The following is a 23,298-nucleotide window of genomic DNA, read 5'->3' as shown; positions in this document are numbered from 1 at the left end:
AGTATTTGGGGATTTGGTTTATTTGTTTGTTTGTTTGTTTTGTTTTAAGACAGGTTCTTATTCTGTAGCCCAGGCTAGCCTTGAACTCATCATCTTCCTGTCTCGGCCTTCCTACTGCTTAGATTACAGGCATATACTGTTGTTTTTAAGTTCATGCATTTCTGTTGTATATTTACTTAGGAATAAAATATTTGGGTCATTGCATGTATTTTGTGCTTGTAGATATTATCAGCTTTCCAAAGTTTTGCCTGTGTGTATTTCCCACAACAGTACATGAGAGTTACAGTTAGGTGTACTAATTTACTGGCAGAGCATGAGTGCTCTAGGGCATGACAGCGGAGTTATTATTGTTCTGCATCCTTGAGTATACCAGTTTAGTTAACCATTATGGCTATGTATAATGGCATCTTAGGTACAATACTCCACTCTTTTTGCACAAAGAGAACTGTTTCCACCTTATTGCACATCCTCTGCCTTCAGAAAAGATTATATAGAAATATTAGTTATCGGTTACTCATTTGAGAATTTAAAAGAAATACTTTTACATTTTACCAGCAAGTGCCTATGTTTCAATAGAGTTTTCATAACTCCTGTTGAGCAGATCAAAGAAATTGCTTCCTATTCCAAGTTTGTTAAGAAAGTGTGTGTGTGTGTGTGTGTGTGTGTGAGTGTGTGTGTACGCGTGCATGCACACATGTAGGTTGGAACTGGTTGATGTTGGGTGCATTTCTCTATTGTTTGCTGCTCACCACAGTATTTATTAATTATTATTATTACTATCATTAATTTTGATACAGTCTCTCACTGAGCCTGTAGCTCACCCATTCAGCTAGACTGGTTGACCAGTAAGCCCCCGGGATCTTTTTACCTTCTACCTGGTAGTGCTGAGATAACAGGTATGCACTACCATATCCAGCTTCTGACATGGGTGCTGGGGACCCAAACTTAGGTCTTCATGCTGTACAATAAGTACTGTACCCACTGACCAACTCCTGAATTCCAAGAATTTTAAAAATTATAATTAAATTTACCTACAAATATAAATAGAATTAAGTTATAGCTAGTGAATTTTATCAAATGCCTTTTCTTCATCATGTGATAAACATGTTTCTCTTTCATTATATTAAATTTTCATTAAGTTAAACTCACATTGGTTCATTATTTTATAATTTTAAACCAACCTTGCATTCCTGCAATAAACCCAACTTGGTTGTGAAGTGTTTGGCTTTTTGTATCTCACTTGCCTGAATTTTTAAAATTTGTATATAATTTTTATCTGTTTACTTATGAAGATTAGCCTGTAATTTTTCTTCTTTGTGATTTATTTTTTTATCTCCTATTTTGGTGATGTTGATATGATCACACTGTTCTCATATAATGTTAAGAAGTATTTCCTCTTTTTTCTTCACTAAGTTTTATGATGTTACTGTTGTTTGTTTTTTTACATTCTTGGAAGAATTCACTGTTTTTTTTTTTTTTTTTTTTTGGTTTTTCGAGACAGGGTTTCTCTGTGGAGCTTTGTGCTTTTCCTGGATCTCTCCCTGTAGACCAGGCTGGCCTTGAACTCACAAAGATCCGCCTGCCTCTGCCTCCCAAGTGCTAGGATTAAAGGCGTGCACCACCACCACCTGGCTAAGAATTCACTTTTAATGACAGTTGAGCCTGAAAATTTCTTTGTGAAGAGAATTCCACACTTATTTTCTTTAAAAGGTGCAAAATTATTCATACTTTCTAATTATTTTTTATGTCAATTTTGATGAATTATGTTTAATTATGGGACTTTTAAATTTTTCAATCTTATTGTAATAAAACATTTATAATGTTCCATTCAGACAGAGCAGGGATTCAGTTCAGTGGTACAGTGCTTGCCTGGCATACATGAGCCATGATTAGGATTTCCAACATCACTACATTCTTTAAGTGTTGACTGTAAGGGATTCATAGCACTGTTCCCAGCATCAGAAGTTTCTCCTTCTTTACTATTCTTTCTTCGCCTTGCTATGAGTTTATGGGTTTTTCTTAGTCTATTTAAAGCATCTGCTTTTATCTTTGCGGAGTGTTTTGAGACAGGGTCTCTCTACATACTTCTGGTTGTTCGGAAACTCAATATGTAGGCGAGGCTGGCCTCAAACTCACAAAGATCCACCTGCCTCTGCCTCCAGAGTACTGTGATTAAAGGAATGTTCTCTCACTCTCAGCCTTACTTTATTAAAATTTCAATATTTACCTTTATTGTTTTGTCCTTGCACTCTGTTAGTCATTAAACTGAAGACATATGTCTTCTCTGATACAGTTATGTGATTCATAGGTTTAGTTCTTTTTTATGTCTTAAGGGTATAAAAATCTCCCATTAATCTCATGCCTCAAATACCTTCTGTATGGTGTGTGTGTGCGTGTGTGTGTGTGTGTGTGTGTGTGTTTGTGTGTGTGTGTGTGTGTGTGTGAGAGAGAGAGAGAGAGAGAGAGAGAGATTCGTGGTCCACATTGTTTGTAATTTGCATTTTAATTTCTTCCTTGATGAACAGTCTGTGGAATTGAATAGCTTAATTCCTAAGCATTCAGAGATCATCTGGTTATCTTTTTTATTGATGAATAGGTTACTGTCATTTGAACTCTAGCTAGCTTGAAGATTTAATTGGCTTGTTTCAGTGTTTTCAATAATTTTGAGACTTGATTAAAAGCTCAGCTTTCTAGAAATCCTGACATATACTAGAGTGTGTTTTACAAATTTTCTTCTTCAGCAAATCGTAAACACCAATGATGTTCCTGGAACTATCAAGTTGCCAAAATTTCTGCTCTGATTTTTATTTACTTAACCATCTGTAGCCTCTTGCCTGTGCTTCCATATTGGAAAACACCTTTAGGGGAAACTGGTATGAGAGTTACTCTCCTTTGTCTCAGCTTCTGTTGTCTTTGAAATCATAATCACAATCTCGAATTTGTCTTTCTCCAAGGCCACACAATTGTATGTACCTGGACTGTATTTTCCTTGTCTTGATGAGCACTTACTCATTTTCCAGTCTCTTGTTATACACTGAAGTATTGGAGATAAACCAAGAATTAAAAGAGAAGGAAGGGAGTTTAGTTAACCTCAGAGCATCTTTTTCTGGAATACTGTTGCTCAAGTCTTGGCTTCCTCTTGATATTTGAGGAGATGACAAGGACACAAATATTTCGGGTATTTTGTTTGCTCTTGGAGAGAGCATTGGTGGTCTGATCCAAACAACTACATCATAGCCAAATGTGGAGACTGAACTAACTTTTGTTGACTACTTACCACATTCCAGGCACTGGTTTTGATCCTCCACGTGTTATTTTAGCATTTCTGAAGTATCCTGAATGCTGAAGCTCTGAGTTGGAGATTGAGAGGGACTAAGTAACTTGTTTAAAGCTGCTGCGTTAAGAAGGCAGAACTAAAGGTATCTAAAGCCATTTTCTCTCCCCCAAATTGGGCTCTACATGGCCAGAGCAAGATTTCTAGTAGTGATGATAAGAATTAATGGTTTGTTTGTACTTTACATCATTTGGTACAAAACAGATATAAATTTTAACATCTAAAGTCTTAGACAATAATTTAATGGAGACTGAAATCAACCAAATAATGAATATTAGCGACATCACTAAATCTTACCTTCCAATTTTGTGTTTGGGATTTTTTGTTATGTTTTTGTTATTTGTGACAATAATATCTCTGTATAGCCCATGCTGGCCTAAAATTCAGGATGTTCTGGCATTGTTCTTCCAAATTTTAGATGTCAGGCGTCCACCATCATACCTCCTGTCACAGTTAGGATCTGAAATGTCACTAAACATTGTTACGTCGAAAGCTTGCTTTCCCATTGCAACAATGTGTGTGTGAGGGGGGACTTTGGAATAGTCATGGCTTTCTTAGTAACTCTAAGCATTAAACTAATACATTATTCGGATTTTTAAAAGTCAGGTGCCTCAGTTCCACTCCTTAAAGCTTCCTGCTTATTTGTGGTGTAAAAGGTAACGCAGGAATGTTAGGAAAAGATAATTGATAGTGATGGTAACTCAACTGGTCTTATATACAGTTGTGGTTTCTACCCCAACTTACATATACATTGCCCATAGCATCTGTTGGAGCCAGGCAAGGAAAAAAAGTCTCTGAATTTTTGTTACCACTGTTTAATCTGCGGCAGAGCTTGAAGTAAGACAGATCCACGTGTGTTTAACAGGAGAAAAACATAAGGAAGTGATGGTAAAAATATATACTTAACCTAGCATATGAAATTAGAGGAGAAATCCCAACCATCCAGCATTACAGAAAAAGGGGAGAGGCAGGGAAAAGGAGGAGAGGAAGGCTGAAGTAATTAGAAATCTGTGAGAACACTCAGGGAGAAGAAAGCAGTTAGAGAGGTGGTCTGGGGTTGGCTCCAGATTTTGGGGGGACAACAAGACAAGGAAGGTTGTCCACAGCATACCCATGGACATTGTGTAAATCAACACTGAAGTCAGTTGAAGAGACTAACTGGTTTCTGATCAGCCAAATTCACCCAGGAATTTGTGTTTCTCCAATAAAAAAAAAATCTATGTCATCTGGGCATAGGCCATAAACAAATCTGTGGCTCCAAAATTAGGGATTTTGCAGAGGCCCCAAATCTAGGTACACATGTCTTGTGTAAGGCCTGAGAATCCAATGAGTATGCAGATTCATGAATTCTCAGAATGGGGCACCCTCCCCTCACAACCAAGAATCAGCCCTCTTCCTGTCAGGGATTGAAGGGTCAGTGATGGTTTTCTCGTTAGCTCTATGTGCTATCACTCAGAGTTACATGCCCTTGCCATCTTTAAAGGATCTTTAAAATATGCAGCGGTAACAAGAATTGAGCCACTTAATATTCAGTGAAGCCCCAAAGAACATGTAGTTTGGGCCATCAAATATAAGGGAAGAGACAGAAAAAGAGAATTAATACCTGTTGGATGTGACCATAGTAAGACAATTCCTCTTTGTTTTCTGTCTTAATCTTCCCAAGAGTCATATGTGGTCCATCTGAAATGACCTGATGATTAAGGCTTGGATGCCTCCAAGGAGGCATCTACACGTATATTTTTCTGAGGATACTTGGCCAGGAACCTTGACTACAGATTATACCATGTTTACATAATATAAACACACCCAAATATTATACCTACATATTTTCATGTAGCTTTTCTTATGCCCCCCCCATTATTACCTAATTTTCCTCCATTTCAATTCCACCGGAATATGGTGATTATTTTGTGTCAGTACTATAGGTTGTTATATAAAACTGGTAGACCCTTTAAAATGTTTTTAATTTAATTTTTTTATGTGTATGGGTATTTTGCCTGCATGTATGCTTATGCACCATGTGTATGTCTGTGCCTGTGGAGGCTAGAAGACAGCATCAGATCCCTGAAAAATGGTGTTATAGATAGTTGTGAGCCGTGGGTGCTGGGAATAGAACCTAGGTCCTGAGGAAGACTATTAAGTGCTCATAACCACTGAGCCATCACCTCCCCAGCCCTCAGATTGGTAGATAGTACTGATTACCTGGAGAAGCTAGCGGTGTTATCTGAAATAACTCATTTCTACTGGAGGAAGAGGATTCATATGGGAAGAAGACAGTGAGTTAAATTTTGGACATGTTAAATTTCACTTTCCTCAATAAATGTGCATGATCGTCAGGGAGATGGCTGTCTTTTTGTTTTCAAGGCTTACTATATGAGTTGCATGCACAGTCATTTAACTTTTAAAGAAGTGTGATAGAAGCCTTATTAGCCTAATTAACCTTCTTTTTACCACTTTTGAGCTCCATCCTTGGTGGCATAGCTTTGAAACCACTCAGGAGGCTGAGGCTGAAAGACTCCTAGTGTGAGGCTAGCCTGGGCTACCCTGTGAAATTCTATCTTAAAAGCAAAAAAAAAAAAAAAGAAAAAACCAAGACAATTATGGATTTTAGATTAATTGGTAAACAAGGGCTGGTTATGCTATTGCTCAGAAGTAAGTTATACAGCAGAGACAGGGGTCAGGAGATCAAGAATATTTGGGGCAAACAAATAGCAGTTAACCGATGAGTATATGTGAAATCTAAGAACAATCTGTTTATTATCAAGGGCAGTAAGGATGACAGACATAGCTCAGGAAAATATCAGTCTTTAAGAGGGAGAGAAATTCTCCATGAAGACCAAGAGAAGCAGCCAGGGACATAGAGCGAGGACCAGGAAGATCTCCCCAAGTACAGTACTCTGCATTGTCAGTTACAGCAGAAGCTTCTAGTAGCATAAGGCCTGTGAAGGGCTCACTTGTATTGCCAGCATGCAGGTGTCTTTGACTAAAATGACCCCTGTGACACAGGCAGCTAGTTGGTGTGAGAGGCAGACAGATACAGTAAAACCACGCTAGGTCCCTGAATATACTGATCTCACATCCTACAGTAGAATGGGCCATATCAACTCACTGCCAGCAAGTCTGTTTTTAGTCCTATTTCCTTTTATTACTGCAAAGTTTCAAAATCTTTCAATGGGAATATTAGACGGAGTTTGGGGTAAGTAGGAAAAACCTCCACTCAAGACATGAGGAATTTTCCTAATGTGCCACTTAGGGTTACAGGAACTAGAACTGGAAGGACATGATAGAGTCTGACATAAAAGCTCCATAGAAGTATTAAACTATGGGCACCCTGTGGAATCTAGCGAGCACTTCTCCCCCACCCACCCCCGTTCTCTCTATTAATGAATATGTACTGGACTGTCAGTCATGATCAGGAAAGCAGTTCCACCCCTGGCATGTTGTTTACATGAGGGTAATACTGTGTTCTTTATGTGTCATGGAACCTGTGACCTGTCATGTGTGATTATCATGTCAGCAAATTAAGATGTCAGAGAGCACAACTCCTGGCTTCTAGCTCAGAGGGGGGGCTGCTTAGGGTGAGGGACATCCTGCGAGCCAGATGAGGCAATGTTGTGCCAGCTTCTAGTACCAGAGAAACCCTGGACAAATAACCACTTCCAAGCCTATGCAGGACCATCCAAGCCTATGCAGGACCACCCAAGACTACATGGCTGTCAACCAAAAGTCCTTCTTACCTTGGTCTAGTCTCTTGGCAACTCGCCTCCTTAGTTCCAGCTCTGCACCCACGGAGGGGTGGGGGGAGAAGGAATCTGAAAACATGAATTCTTTTAAAGGGGACTAGACCAGAAAGAATGGGTGGGAAGCCACTGTCAGGTGCTGGGTAGATGATTAGGAAGAGAGCTCTGTAAGTTACATCATCCAAAGTTACAGACCTTAATAAATAATGATTGATGGATAGGAGTCAAAGTGAAAGGCAAGGGGGAGGTTACACATGTTCCAATCTTCCTACAAGAAAGTCCCTTGGGAAAACAAAACAGTGATTAGAGAATGACAAAGGCAAAACCAGGCCACTTTCCTCTAGGACCTTCTAAGTGCTCAGGCCAGTCCAGCATCCTGCCTGGAAGATCACTGGGTGCTGATAGCCGTAGCTTCCCTGAATAGGCCCTCCTGGCATATTTCTGCCAGATGGTCATTCTCTTCTGGAATTCTGAAAGTTCTTGGCTCTCCTGGTAATTGCAACCTGAGCCCAGAGAACTTGGTTTAACATTTTTCTCCTTACTCTACCCCTGCAGCCAATAAGCCATCCTCGAGCCTGGACGGAGAGGAGAAAGGAGGCAAAAACCTCCCTGACCCTGAGCTGAGTGTCTCCGAAGAGCATTAACGGTGCTGATTCCGTGGGATCTTGGAACACCTTCTCCTGCTCTAGCACAGGCTCATGATATAAATGTTGTTTGCCATGTCTTGAATTTCCTCCTGGGGCTATTCCACAGTTTTTAATTGCAATCCAGAATCTCAACAAATCACAAATGCCATATGTAAACACAATCAGGATGTAGATCCAATCCGGTTGTAATTGCTAATAGAAAAGGAGAGAGAGAGAGAGAGAGAGAGAGAGAGAGAGAGAGAGAGAGAGAGAGAGAGAGAGAGAGAGACTGACTCACTAACTCTTAAAAGAGAGCCTGGGGTAGAATGGGAGATAGTTCCTAGAGAACTTGCTTCAGAGGGTTTCTTCCAGCAGAGCCAACCCTCCCTTCTCTACCCCCCCCCCCCCGTTCCCCTCCCCCCGACGGCCGGGGGGTCATATGCTAAGTTCCCTGGCCAGACAAAAGGGCTTAAATGCACGCAGCAGAAGCCCAGCAGGCTTTCTAGGAAGAGTACAGGTCCCAGGAGCCTTTTGAGCTAGCACAGCCTCTAAGGATTCTAAACCCGGTTGGGAGGTGGCCCAGCTGCCTGCCTTGCCCTCCCCAGGCACTAAGGGATGCAAGTTTCTCTGGGACTCCGCTCCTGAGTTCCAGCTTAGGAGACCTGAGTACACTCTGGGCCCACTGATTTCAAAGGACACCCTTCTAGTGTGCCATTCTGTTTTCTAGAGTAGAGGTGGAAGCAACTCGGAAGGCCGGCAACCGGCAGAGTTGGTTTGCATTTGAATCTTAGGAAAATAGCACACATTTGAATTTGCTATATGCTAGGTGCTATATTTGTTACTATATAAACAAATTGGACGCACAAATGTCTAGGTATATATCCTAAGTTCCTGTAGAAGTCGTTAGTACCCTAGCTGATACTATTGCATATGCGCATGGGTAACACTAAGGCCATTTTCAATACCTGTCTCCTGCCTCTAGAGAAAAAAGGGTACCTGCAAGGGAAGGCATTTGATGGTACTTCCAGAGATGGTGTATGATCTCTCTTCCTTGTCAATATTCCGGGGCCATCAACCATACCGGCTGCACACAGAAACAAAGCTGCTTCTCGGGGGGTGGGGGGTGGGGGTGGTGGTGATGTCCTTCCACCTGGAAGAACTGTCTTGGGGTGCTAGACTTCCTGAATTTTTGCTCAGGGTTTGATCACAAATGGCAATACTCGAGTCTGAAAGAAAAAGAAATCCAACTATATAAGTGAAGTTGGAGAGTGTAAAACTCCAGTTCTGGGACGATATGGGGGAGACTGGTGCTGTGGGGACCTATGCTGGCCTTAGGGAAGGAAGAAAGGGTGGCTTCTTTCACCTAAGAGAGTCGAGAGCTCGGAAATGGTGGTAACCTGTCCAGAGTCGCTCCCGCTCCAGAGAATGGCGCCCATGGTTTAGGCTCTAGAAGCCTCACCTTTAGCATCTCTAAAGACACCCAGGATACCCACGCTCCCAATCTGCCCAGCCCACCCACGCGCAAGTTCCTAGCGTAAGAACTAACTACCTTTCCCTTCTCAGGCGCTGGCATACAAACATTCGCTGCTCAGAGCCTGGACTGAGGAGCCAGAGCGGCCGTCGGGCTCTGGCGGGGCTGGGGGGGGCTGCCAGTCGGGGGCACGAGTGGCTGGAAGGAGGCGAGGGGGTGGAAAAAGGAGGGGCAGCGGGTGGACTAATGATGAAAAAGTCTCCTCCATCCTGGCTCCTTAATTAAATGCATGGAAAGAACCGAGGCGCGCACATCTGGTTTCAATCTACAACCCTTTGATGGCATCAAATGTTCTTTTCCCAGATCAGGGCTGGAAGTTCTGGGCTAACTATGGCCGTTTGGAGCCCAGAAACCATTTACACACACTCGGACCCTTCCTCGTTTTCAATTCAACCTCATAGCTGTAGGAGGAGGGAAAAAATCTAGCAATCAAGGGAGTGAGGGGGAAACGTGTGTGTGTGTGTGTGTGTGTGTGTGTGTGTGTGTGTGTGTGTGTTTCAAGAACATAAAATCCCACAAATAAGCACTTACTATTTTACTTACTGGCTATATAGTAACTCATTCCTAATGAGACTATTAAAGCTGTTACCAGATTCCAACAGGTCATGAAAACACCGCCCAGCACCTCTCTGTCCTCTGAAAGCCTGGTCCATAGACACCGACCCTGGCTTCCTCTGACTCGGTGTCTGCCAGGACCGCACCCGGCTGGACTCAGATTAGCACAGAGCAAATCCCCAGTTCCCCCAGTTCCCTCAGCCGGGGTGCTCCTGTCTGCTCCGAATTTGGGCAGCCCCTATGCTAACAACAATTGTCGCCTGGGAAAGCGACCTTGACCACACCTAAGAAATTACACCCGTTGGAAGGATAGTGGACCGATCAGGACAGACTTCTCTCCTGCTTAATAAATATGTAAATTTTCTACTGTCTAATGCCTGGAGATTTCTAAATGGTGGCAGCGAAAGTCTCGAATCCATTCGACGCTGAAGACTTCTGGATCTCTCCAAGCCGCCTTTAGAACGCAGAGAGCCTCCAGTTATTATCGCTCTTGTTATTTTATTACATTATTTAATAGGCTGTCTCTACGGAGCCAAACGAGCTTTAATAGGCTTGCTCTTTTGCTTTTCTGTCTCAGACTCTCCCTGTGCTCTTCGCCAAAACAAATCTGCAGGAAAAGTTACCGGGGGCGGGGCAGCAGCAGAAGATTTGATTGTTAGAGATGTGCATTCTTTTTTTTTTTTTCCTTAACAAGTTTGCCCTCAGCTGTTATCAAAGCATGCAAATGAGATTTTCCAACAGGATCTCAAACAAATCCGGAGGAGTTAATGCCCAAACAAAATAATCAGCCCGATTAAAAAGACTGTGGGTTTCGGCTCTTTTCTCTCTGTGATACTACTGCAAGGGAATGATAATTAGACCTTTATTTTTAAAAATCCAAAGGGACTCTCTCTGTGCTTCCCTCCCTCTCTTTCCCTCCTTACTCCCTCCCTCTCCCTCGCTCCCTCCCTCCCTCTTTCTCGCAAAGGGGGTTTTCTTAATCAGACTTTTTTCGGTCCCAGGGAAAGGAGGAAGGAGATTGTGATGGAGAAAGGGGGTCTGTAAAACGTCAGGCGCCGCACAAAGGCTTTGCCACGTAATTACAGGCTCCTATTAAGTGGAGATCTGCCCTCCCAGGGGTCTCCAATTTTCTTGTATTCCCTACAAAGCCTCCTCTCCATGCCAGTCTGTGCCTTTTGAAGTGCCAGAGAGCTTCTTGATCCGACTGAGAAGGGGAGAGGAACTCAACCCAGAGAGGAGAGAGAGAGAGAAGGGAAGGGGGGACCCGCCGCCCTTCTGCAGACTCTTGAAGCCCTACTTCTTTATTTCTTATTTTTTTTCCTCCTAACGAAAAGTAAAGTGAGAATCCTGCTCTCTAATACATCTGCAAGACATCACTCTCCTGAAATTCTAGTCACTCCCGAGAATCCACAGGAGTGCAGAGAGGGGAACGCGGTTTCTTGAAGACATTTTAAAGCTGGAACAAGCCTCCTTCTGTTGGTGCTTGAACTCTTGCCGGGGAATAACTTTTTTAACCTTTTTTTTAAACCCACTTTGATTCTTCTCTCCACCCCTCTTCTCTCTTCTGTTTGCCTAACTCCCCCGCCCTGCTGGCCTCCCCTTTCCTCTCTCCCCCTTATTATTATTTTTAGTGTCTGCGAGTGGACGCCTTTTGAGAGTTCGAAGGGATACTTTTTTTCTTCTTGATTTAAGCATAGGGTAACTTTTTTTTTTTTTTTTTAACTTTTTGGTGTGAATTGTCTCTTTGGACCGCGCTGCCGGACTTGGCTTCAGGGAAGCAACCGAGGCCGCGGGAAAGTTACTGGTGCCGAAAGTTCTGCTCTTCGGAAGGGGATTCTCTCTCTCTCTCTCTCTCTCTCTCTCTCTCTCTCTCTCTCTCTCTCTCTCTCTCTCTCTCTCTCTCTCTCTCTCTCTCTCTCTCTCTCTCTCCCTCCACTCCCCCCTCTTTCTTCCCCACTCGACTCCTCTCCCCCCCTCGCGCCCACAGCGTTTGGTGTTGATTCGAGCGGGAAGAGGGGGGTGGGTGGGATTGGAGGGGAGACCATGACCTCCAGCTACGGGCACGTTCTGGAGCGGCAACCGGCGCTGGGCGGCCGCTTGGACAGCCCGGGCAACCTCGACACCCTGCAGGCGAAAAAGAACTTCTCCGTCAGTCACCTGCTAGACCTGGAGGAGGCCGGGGACATGGTGGCGGCACAGGCGGACGAAAGTGTGGGCGAGGCGGGCCGGAGCCTGCTGGAGTCACCCGGACTGACCAGTGGCAGCGACACCCCTCAGCAGGACAGTGAGTGAGGGGCGCGTGCTCCGGGAAGTGTGTGCGGGGGACAGCGGGCGGAGGCCTGGGAAGGGCGGCGGGAGCGTGTTCTAGGCTTAGGTTCTGGAAGAGGTGATGATGAGGAAGTTTAGGGTCCTGGGAAAAGTGGCTGATCGTAGATTGCAGAAAGACGGGTGAGAAAAAGAGGGCTCCGCCAAGGGTGTAAGCCAAGCGGGCGCTGGAGAAAGGCCCGAAGGCCCAGGGACGCTGGGAGGCCAGGCGATCCCAGGCTGGAACTCTGCGGCCACGACTGTCTCCAGCCACCACGGCTGCATCTCGGTTTCGGGCGAGAGCAGCGGTCAGAAATCCCGCAGGCGGGGCGTCTGCGCCCGGGTAGGAGCCGTCTGGCCAGAGCGCAGGCTGCACAGCCACCGGGTTAGAGAAAACCGCCGACAAAGATGCCGGGTGGGCCCGGGAGCGCTTCTTCGGGAAAGCACTGTGCTCAAGGGAGTCTGGCAGAAGCCACTCAGGTTGCACATCCCAGTGCGTGAGACCCAGGCCTGGAAAAGGCAGAGGGCAGTAGGGAAATGCCCTGCCCTAGCTGACTAGGCTTGCTCTCTGCCCCATGCTGTCACTTCTACCTGCAAATCAGTTTTGAGACGGAGCTAAAAGCCCATCTGTTAGGGCAAACCTTGATGAAGCTGGAAGAATGTTCTATATTAGCAAAATCCAAAACTACTTAGTTTGATCTAGCACCGTAGGTGCACCGGGAAATCGCGGGTTCCAGCCCCAAGTCCCCCAGCAGCGCAGCGGGGGCCTATTGGCCCCTAGACCTCCAGAAAAGTCTATGTACAAGATGCCTTACCTATCCTCACCCCACGAAATGTTCATCTCAGAGTTATTAACCCTGCCCTTACAAAAAGACAGACCGCAAGCAAGCGTATGTAGCGGACCCTGAGTATGTAACACACTTGTCACCTGGTTCATCCCAAGTGGCCTCTAGTCAGATGCACACAGATACTCCCTTCCCTCCTGCGAGTCGCAGGGGTCTGGATCCAGAAGACAGTTCCAAAATGACCTCTTTTCCTTATCTTTATGTGCTGTTCGCTCTTTCCTAAACTCTGTAGTTTGGAGGTCCTCGGACATTCCATGATTCTCTCAAGACGTTGCCCATCTTAGACTTGCAAATAATTATTTTAAAAAGACATTCAAAGCAAACTGGCATCAGAAACAGCTGGCAATGGTACCTGGGCACAGTGGTGAGGGGTCAGGCTCACTGAGGCAGGCCACTGGAGATCCCTACCTGGTCAGGGCACTGGCCCCTAGTTCTGTAGTCTTAAATTCTACAGTCTGCCAGGATTGAATTAGTTCAGATGGCAGTAACCTGGGGGACAAACAGTTCTGGATTGGGCCCATTGAGTGCCACAAGAGCTGGATGAAGAGGTCTGAAGTTGCCATTTGAATTACAGAAACTAGCCCAAACCACACCCAGGAAGACTTAGTGTCCCTAAACCCTGAGTATGGACTAGGTTTGGAACTATCGTCATTCTGTGTAGTGAGTGTTTGGGGGAAGCTGGTCCTGGTATACATACTAGCATCATCTCAAGGATGAAGCTCTAACAAAATGGACTATGTAATTCTCCGATTATTTAAATCCTTGCACTAGGGAAAATGGAAAACAAAGACTAGGAAGATAGTTCCAGGACCCCTAGCTGCAGCTACTCTGTGAGTGTCAGGACAGTTTCCACACGACTTACTATTGATCGCGACAGTTATCACTGTTTGAAGAACTGAACGTTGGGACCTCACGCCACCACCCATATACACACTACCCCAACAGAAAACAAGCTTTAAAGAAACTGCTGTGTAGAAAACCAGTGTGGGCAGGAGAGAGAAGGTAGTATTGCTTGCTCCAAAAGAGGGCTGGAGCACTGGAAAAGCCGGACCAAGGCTGGCCTCAGCAAGCAAGAGCTCCAGAGTGGCCACCAGCCTCAGCAACTGTGGGGCTGGAAGGGGACAGAAAGTACTATTTTTTGTTTGTTTTGTTTTTTTCTTCTTTAAGGAAACCCAGGAGAAGGGAACTTGGGGATTGTCATGGTCGTGTAGCGGGCCTATAGGAAAGCGAGGCTAAGGAAGCCATTGTGGAGCTGGTTTGTCGTTTGTCGAGGCTGTACTGAAGCTGGTGGAAACCAGGGAGGTTTTTAGGAGCCTCATGCCTAGAACCACCCAGGTCACATCATGCATACAAATCCCCTGGACAAGCTTAAGGTCTGCACCTGAGTTGGGGCACCCTTTACCCCCAGAGAAAGGGACAAGAACCCATGAATCTGCCTTCATTGAACTCAGCCTCACCTCATATTGTAATGAAGAGAGAGGCCGAAGGAGAGAGGACCCAGAGAGGAAACGGAACCTCTTAAGTCTAGCCCAGGGGAAAGGATGCACCAAACAAGACCTTCACTAGTCAAGACAATGCAGGGTGAGGTGAGAGGTATAAGTGACCAGCACTTAGGATTCAGGGAAGCATAACACACAGGCGTGGGCTGACTTGGCCTTTGCTGGGAGATGGCTGCAGGGCTGTACTAAGAGACTTGCTTTTGGAAGCAGAGTTTTCTCAGCCTTCCTTTTCTCCATGGGGGGTGATAACAGGAGACTCCAGTCTGGTCAGACAAGCAGCACCCCCCCTCCGCCCCCGGAACCCCATCCTTATTCTTGGGGATCAGGTAGAATGCAGAGGAAGTTGTGAGGTCCTTGGAAATCAAGATCTGTGGGGCAGCACTGGTTCTTCAGCTTGAAGAGACAGTATAGACAGAGAAGAGGGGAGTCTGGGACAGAGGAGAGCTACTGCAGAGAGAGATCTGGCTGGATGGGATTTAAGGGTCACACTAGGGGTCACAGAGGATGGAGAAGTTCACAGGGCTTCAGGTGCTCAGAGTGAGAAAGGAAAATACCCTTCAAAGAGATGGGGACAAGGAACAGTTGCTTCAGCTTGTCAGGTACATGGAAACCTGGCCTCTCTAATTACCTATCTGGAGAAATTAGCATGTAGGTTCCACAGACACCCTCAACATTAGATTTTTAATTGTGCAAAAATTGGCATTTCAACCTGGCCAATTATTATAAAAAGTACAGAGTCTTTATTGGCCTCTCCTACCATAATTCAGCAATCCTGTCCCCTCCACCGATCCCCTGGGTGGGGGCTGATCCTTACTTTATTTTCCCTTCTGTGGAAGGGTGCTTTTATTTTTTGATTCTTTATTATTGATTCTCCAGCCCAGTGTATTTTTCTCCATCTTTTTGGTACCTTTACTCTGTGGTTAATGTAGTGGAGGAACATTTGCTGTATAAATGCTGGTGATGGAAGAGCAGGGATAAGTAGGGAGGGAGAAGGAATCATAAAAACAAGCAGACCTACTCTTGGGAGGACAGTTCATTCCGCTGTCAACTTCTTAATTTCAACTTCTGCAAACTCTTAAAAAAAAAAAAAAGCACGCCTGCCTTCCACATTCCCAACCTCTAAATTAGTGAAACCAGATTGTCCTAATAAGACCTTTTGTTGGAAACACATGTAGTCATAAAAAGGTAGACGGAAAGTCAATTAGACACACGCGCGCGCGCACACGCACACAGTCACCAGCCAGGGCTAAGTGTGCACCCGGGCACAGCTGGGTCCCGGGCCGTGGTGGATGCAAATGTGGAACAGCGGCGCGGGGAAATTGATTTGTCACAAAGGGAGAGGTGTAAACGCAGGCAGAAGTTCGCCCTCCGGATTCACCGATTCACCAACCCCACTCTCGCTGGCCCAGCTCCCCAATTCCTCTGCGCCAGAGGAACGCCCAGGAGAGCGGGAACATTCTCTAAGGCGCTCCCCAGTTGGAATCCGCATCAAAATAATATCAATTCCTTCTCTCCCCGCAGCGTCTCATTTCGCAACAGTTATGGCGCCAGAAGTGTCTTTCGGGGCACCACCCTGGGATTTGTGCCCCATGCTGGTACTCTGAATTTGAATTCAGGCCTCAGTGATCTTAATTTAAGATGGAGATAATAAAACAAGTTCTTTTAATGGTGGCCTGGAAAATTCTCTCTTCATGGGAGCAGAGAATGACATTCAGAAACAAGGGAGTCCCCAGAGCATTTGGCCCAATGCAAAGGCTGGTGGTGAATTGCTTATTTTACACACAGAGGCTAAGAGCCTGGTGGCCGCCGTTTAAAATTTTCAGAGAAGAGAACAATCAAGTAATTTCGAAGATTGGGGACCAAGGACAACTTGGGTTTGAAGTTGTAAGGGAATTGGGTCCCTGGGAGCCAAGGACCCAGGCTGAGCAGACTCCTTGAGGCTCCACATAAGCGACTCTGGTCGTCACCGCCCCAACCTCACTCTCCCTGAAACCCTTTCCAATACACCGTAGCATCCCAGCCTTAGCCTTTGCTCCGTGTAGATGACCTTTCTCAAGAGGCACTCAAGGCAGAACGCTGGGTAGCTAGACAGGCCTGTAGTGGATCACACGATGGTCCTTTGGTAGGACCTTTGTTTTCCCGGGACAATCATTTTAGATTTTCCAGCAGGAGTGAATAAATGGTCCCTAAACCAACAAATGCCACCCCTCTGTGAAGCAGTCTATTCTAAAGCAGTGGGTATTTTTCTACAGCAGGGACCGCAGAACCCAGTTTTTGTATTACTTCTAGCCAGGACCGAGTTTTGAAGAGCTTTGACCGCTGCTCCAGGCCGGCGGCATGGAGCCCTGTGCACTAAATGACAGCTATAGATTTTCAACTATGAGGGTTCCTAGCCCAAATGGATGTTTTATTTTCAAGGATTTACAATTCTCTTCCTATGCGGTGTTGATCGGCTCACTGCAGCGGCTGTCAAAGCAGACCCCAACCCTTCGGTGGGGAAAACACTGGATCTGCGGCTACCCAATTGTTGCAAACTTTTGTGCCCGCAGGTCTTGCTCTGTGACCCCAGGGAGCCTCCAGCTTAAGGCTCCATCCTCTTTGTATGCCGTGGAATGTTCATTTTATTAACCCTGTGGAAGAGCCACATGAGGAACCACTTTAAAACTGGAAGGGGTATTTATAGAAGAGGAGATAGGTTTTTGCATTGTGTTGGGGGTGGGCAAGAAGAGATTTTTTTTTTTAGTCGGAAATATTCTGCCCCCCAAATAAAAGTCAAATATGAGTCGCAGGATACTCTATCTAAGTCTTGATAAGTTTAACCACAAGGACCTTAAGAGCTAGAAACATTTACAAAAGAATGATTATTTTTATTGTTGTTAAGTGCCCAACTCTCTATGGCCATTTTGTGTCCTAACGATTAGAGAATTCCCCGCATGCAGAGCATTTCTCTATGACTGGCCATTTCTTGTCCATTTCCCCGATTTACTCTGATGCTCTGTGGTACCACCTCGCATGGGTTTCCTACACTTTAACTCCCTCTTTATCAAGAAAAGGAAGATGTGTATGTCTTTGATAATGGCATTGATCCACAAGAATTGGGATTCTTGGAAAAATGGAAGACCTTGGTGTGCAGGCTACAGCACTCAAGTGAAAAATCAATATTCACCAACGGTAGTGAAAATATCAGCAAAGCACCATGCCCTTCTTTTTTCTAAATATATCTTCTGGTTATGCCAGGGTAGATGGAGGTATCAGAGAAATGACAGCAGGGCAGTCACAGGCGTTTCTAAGCAAGTTAGCAAGTTTATTTTCACAGAAAGATGTCTCTACTGGAGATGGACTACTAGTAGATTTTTGGCATCCGTACATAGAAGTCTCAAAGAAGTGTTCATGTAGATTCCTATGACCTATCAATTTTGCACTAAGATTTTAAAATTACAGTATTTCATTAGCACTGAAATCACTTAATTAAAAAAAAAAAAACCCGAAGAAGCTGATTGCAGAGGTTGATAACCTTGGTATAGAGGAGTTGGTCATAGCCTCTGTTGGTAACCACTTAAGGGTGTTTCGTAAAAGAAACAAAAATCATGACCACATGTAAAACTCACAGTGGCCTTTTAGAAGAGCCCAAGAACAGTAAAAAAAATCTTAGAATTCTGTTATCTCTGGGGTCCTCAAACACGGGGAGGGACATGGGACTGAGTTGTGACCACAGACATTCTTGGGTCCTGAGTACCTAAAACCCTTTGCTACACTGCAGAGTGAGGGAGTCTCAGTTTCTGAGAATTCTACACTCCCTTTTTATGATTATTGGTTCTATCAGGCTCAACATCAAATAAGGAATAAATTTGGAATGTGTGTGAGAAGTAGTACAGTGTGTGTGTGTGTGTGTGTGTTAGGTAAAGAGGAATTGGACAAAGATTTTTAATTTTAAAACACAATATTGAGTGTTTTTGGTTTTAATTGCTTTTTGTCTCTGCCCAAGGGAAGATGCAAACCCACCTATTCTACTTCCATCCTCTTCTAGCTAGTCCAAAAGTCCCTGCCTTTTGCAGGGTAGGACCACCAGCCTAGCCTGACTGGCTCCTCCTTGCCTTTTCTTTCCAATAGGGGGTGCAGTTCTCCAAGGCTGAGGTGATTCTGCCTCAAAAACCCCAGTGCTAGGCCAGGAGACACTAGCTCTAAGAGTACTCTGCATGAATGGCAAAGCACAGTAAATCTTGATAGCATGAAGACACTTCAGGGACTGTATGAATGTATTCCACACAGATGTGTTTTGACAGAAACATGGAGATAGCTGCTGGAGAAGGGGGCTACTTTCCTTAGCTCCTTTGAAATGGTTCTCACCAAGATCCCAGGGTAAGAAGGAAAAGGTAGAAGGTGCTAAGGCCAGAAGACTGGCCCTTCAGTTAGAGTGTCTAGAACTGGTGCCTGGATTCCATGGATGGGGTGGGGTTTGACCCTGCAGATGTGCGTGTAATTGTGTGTGTGTGATCTTGTGTGTACACGCATACACGTACACACGGGTGTCTAAATGCATTCGAGGTTTTAAAGGACGAGGTGGAGACTTGGCTGGTATAAGCAAGATGTGTCAGAGTGCAATAGAAACCCTTAGAGTACCTAAAGTCTTCAAATAGGGCAGGAAATCTGGCACCCTAGAGGTAACCTTTTCCACCAAAGGAAGGTGAAAACTTTCCCAAAATGTGTGTGACACTGAAATCTGAACACTTGAAACCACTATCCAATCCCTAAATCTGACCCTTCATGGTCAAGCTTCAAGGACTTGGGGATAAATTCTTAGCCTCCTCTGTAAATTTTGCAGGTCTTTTAATTCCCTCCTTACCTAAGGCTAACTGGAGGGAGACGGGGCAACTCTGGGGGCAGGACAATGGCCGAATGAAGATTCTGTTGTCTTAGCATAGATGCTGTCCAATACAAACTTTTCCCGAGAATCTGGCCTCAGATGTTCAGTAGAAGTAGAAGCAGGAGGCCAGAACTGTGAGGGAGATTCCTTTCCCACAATCCTGTGTCAGAGAGTGAGAACATTCATCCCATTCAGCTATTTTCTCCTCATTACTCATGTCATTATATTTTAAAGGACCTCACAGTGCTGGAAGGAGGTGCAGTTATAAATAAGCATAAAAACAGATGGGTGCTCTCTCAATTATAATCTGCGTACATACAAGGAGGCCAAGTCTTTTCAAAGGAGACTCAGAAATACAGCGCCAAGGCCAAAGGGCCCAACTCAATCAAAACCCAGTGCCAGAATGTGCTAAGGTCAATCTGCTTGACTATGGGCAAAGTGGGGAGCCTGGCGAGAAGTAGGTACATGCAGAGAGCCACTTTTTCTAATGTTTCTTTGCAATCTTTTTATACAAATCCAGTGTCAGTATGCCAAGAGTTCGGTACGGTTGGCTTGGGCCTGGTGGGTGGTAAGAGTGTCAGTACCCCTTTTACTTGTTCCTCTTTGTGTATCCTCTGCCTCAACAATTTCAGTGCTAGAACATAAAATATCTCTTAAATAGTATGTTCTGGAATCTTCAGAAAGAGAGGTATGTTAAGCTCAAGTATATACGCTATGCCAGGTAGTTACCTGTATTTTTCCTCTCTGCTAATTCAGTTTATTATTTCATTTTTAATTCAGTGGTTCTTGAGACAGGGTCTCGCATCATGTAGCCCTGGGTATCTGGGAACTCTTTGCACAGACTAGACTGGCTTTGAATGTACAGTAATACTCCTGCCTCTGACTCCTGTAGGTTAGAATCATAGGCTTGTACTACCATACCCAGCCTCTTCCCAGTTAGGAACTTGTTGGTGATTGTAGTTTGGAAGATTGTTTTTTGTATTCTGTTTCTTTTTGGGGTAATTGATTAGTTCTCAGAACTGAAGGCTCTGATGGAAAAAAAGTACTGATTCTAAATCTTCGCACCTTGTCATTTTCATACATCACAATTAATCCAGACCAGGAAGTCGCAATGAATAATTATGCGCATGCATGTCCACTCTTCTTTCCACTTCCTATCAATGTTTCTTCCACAAATGCTACCATAGCTCATAGCAGCTGTGACAGGTAGACAGCTGTTAACTGGTTGTCTGTGCTCACTAGTGCTTAGTAAGTACTTTCAAACAAAGGCCTTTCTTATAGAGTGAAAGTACTCAGCATGCTAGTTTCTCCTTCCCACTTCCTGCTCTTTGACTAGGCCCATCGTGTCAACAGCCATTATTATTCCCTCTTCATAGCTCTAGGATTCCATGGAAGTCCCAGAGCTACGTATGCAGCCACCTACTTGATGTTGCTGTTCCAATGTCACAAAAGTGCTTTGGCCTCAGAAATAACAAAGTGTGGGACTCCCTTCCTTTGATTCTCAGAGAGGTTTTCCTGGTTTTCTTCTAGGTGGCAACCCATGGCAGCCCTGAAGGCTGCCACACCAATCCCTGACGCTCCTTCCTCCATGTCCTTGCTTGCTCCATCCCTGAGACTTTACTTTTAAAATCTACCTACACCCCTCTCCTTTAAAATGCCTAGCATGCCTCCCTCCTCCTCCTCCTTTCCATACAGTTTTCCCCACAATGCATCCTTGTCTTTCCCTACATGCAGGTGACTGACGAAAGGAGCAGAGAGGTGGACTAAATTCTGAAAGTATGACTAGAGAGTTATGGCGATGGCTTTCCCCACAAATACACTGTTTATAAATCCCAGCTCCTACTCTTCTTTAGAATGCACAATTTCCTTTCAACCTTTTCGACATCAAAGATGGGTGACTTATCCTGATTTTTTTTATTTCTCTTAAACCCATTCTCTACAGTCTTTATTTCCATCCGGCTCCAGCCACTTGCCCCGTTCATCCCAAATCCTGACAGAAGCTGTCTTGCTGCTACGCCCTCCCTCGTATGGTAGCTAGGCAAGTGCATTCCTATGTGCTGGCCTCATTTCTGTCTCTGGGCTTCTTATGTGGAGGAGCTTGCACCACACCACATGTGCTACCTTCCAAGGTTCTATTCCCAGGCCACTTTGTGACACCTCTGCTTAATTATCGTCCCTGCAGATCCCTTCCTGTAAATGCCTTTCTACGGTGTATATTCTAGAAACACCCGGTGCTCCCCGACGTGTGGTTTACTTATTTTCTAAATATTTTAGGATTGTGAATGTGCCTTTAGAATTTTCTTAAGACTAGAGACTGTGGAGTGAGGCATATTACCTCAAATACTGTATAGATACATCTGCCTGGAGGCATTCTACTGACTGTGTGCATTCAGTAAGGTTTTTGTTTGTTTGTTTTGTTATAAGGTAAAAACCAAGAATTGCACATATTTTAGAAAACTATATTGATTTACATTGAAATTTCAAACGAAAAAGTAAAGTCATTATTTCACTACTCTGAGGTAAATACAGTTAATATTTTGACATTGAAGTGTTTTCTTTTTAGTTTTGTTTATACAATTTTTGATTATATGGTATTAGTATCCTTGATGACTGATTGTTCTTTAATCAGTAGAGGAGTTTTTAAGCCCATTTTCAAATATCCTGTTTCCTTTAAACAAGAAAACACATAAACATTTATCCCACTTGTTCTCATCAAGAAAGTTAAACAAATAAACATGCAAACAGCAAACAAATGTCTCCAGAGGATTATGCAAACCTTGGCCATCACAGTCAATTCTCTCTCGGCTTCCAGCGGAGGCATCTTCAGCCCAGACTCTTTCAGAATAAATAGTTTCTTTTTCTTTTCTGCCTGTTCTAGTTGGGAACCTTCCCTGGACATGAACACACATTTCCTGAAGTTGGAAAGGCCTGCCTCATATCTAAAGGATGCTCCTAGAGCACACTTAGAAAGGGGTTTTCCACAGGATGAATTTTTTGACGTAACTGGTATAGCATGCTCACCAAGTGGACACAAAGCGGAGACCAACATGGTTTCTTTTATTGTAGGTTCTTGGATCTTGCATCTCCTTTTATTAAATGTTGGAATGTTCATATATTCTCTTCTACTTTGTAGCATGATAGTGACAGTGGCAGATTCAGGACCCAGTGAACATTTTGACAAAGGAAGAAGCATAAAAAAAAATCAATGATAATGAATTTTATCCAGACATGAGCTTTTATTTAAAGGAAGATATGAAATAGTTACTATGAAGTCTATTTAAAAATCATTTCAAGGCAGATTATCATTAAAATATTTTCTCTATGAGTACCAACATTTTATTGAGGGGGGAAAATTAACAAGGGGTACAATGCCATGCTGAATAAAAACTTTTAGTTTATGAATTAGATGTATTTTGTATATCTTAATAATTACTTTTTCTTTTCTCAGTAGAGGGAATAGAGTAAGCACAGTTTTTGAGAATTAAGAAAACCAAACCAATAAAAGTTTCTGCAGTTCCCCACACTGCCTTCTTCTAAAGGAGGGAGGGGAGAGAACACCCAGTGAGCAGGCTGCCTGTAACCAGATGTGCCTTCCAGCCGCTCTAATCCTTAAGACCGGCGGAAGACCACAGGATGAATCCCCAACACATTTAAGAAATAAAACGTAATTTAGTTCATTAATCATGGAACTGAATTCTGCAGTTCAGCTAGACATATTTCAAAGACTGAATCCCTTCTGACAAGAGAAACAGAAAATAATATCTCTGCACACTCGACTCTTACAATCTGTTCTCAACCAGCCTCAGGGAAGGAGCAATTTTCCTGAGTGTGATAATTTTTAGGACCTTTTAAAAATGTTTCTCTTCATCTTCCCCTCTTCCTTTACTTCCACTATTCTGCTTTCTTGAGATGGTGCAAATATTTGTTTTCTGCCCTGTTTGAGGTTTGTTTGTGTGTTTTGAAGGTTCAGCTCTACTTTGAGGAGGGAGGAAATTTAGCC

General features: G+C 44.1%; 1 protein-coding gene across 2 annotated transcripts in view; it reads left to right on the top strand.

Moving 5' to 3' along the window:
- The first annotated feature begins 10,761 nt into the window (after positions 1–10,761).
- Positions 10,762–23,298, top strand: part of Prrx1 (paired related homeobox 1) — a 66,840-nt gene continuing 54,303 nt past the window's right edge. Inside the window, exon 1 of one of the 2 annotated variants that reach the window (XM_042258448.2) lies at positions 10,762–12,070. In XM_042258448.2, the coding sequence (XP_042114382.1) occupies positions 11,830–12,070 (241 nt within the window). In that variant the 5' untranslated portion in view covers positions 10,762–11,829. The remainder of the gene's footprint in view (positions 12,071–23,298) is intronic. The other variant, XM_076547866.1, reaches the window with a different exon arrangement.

This window comes from Peromyscus maniculatus, chromosome 11 (assembly GCF_049852395.1).
Source record: "Peromyscus maniculatus bairdii isolate BWxNUB_F1_BW_parent chromosome 11, HU_Pman_BW_mat_3.1, whole genome shotgun sequence".
NCBI lineage: Eukaryota > Metazoa > Chordata > Mammalia > Rodentia > Cricetidae > Peromyscus > Peromyscus maniculatus.
This window is presented reverse-complemented; position numbering and strand designations above follow the sequence as displayed.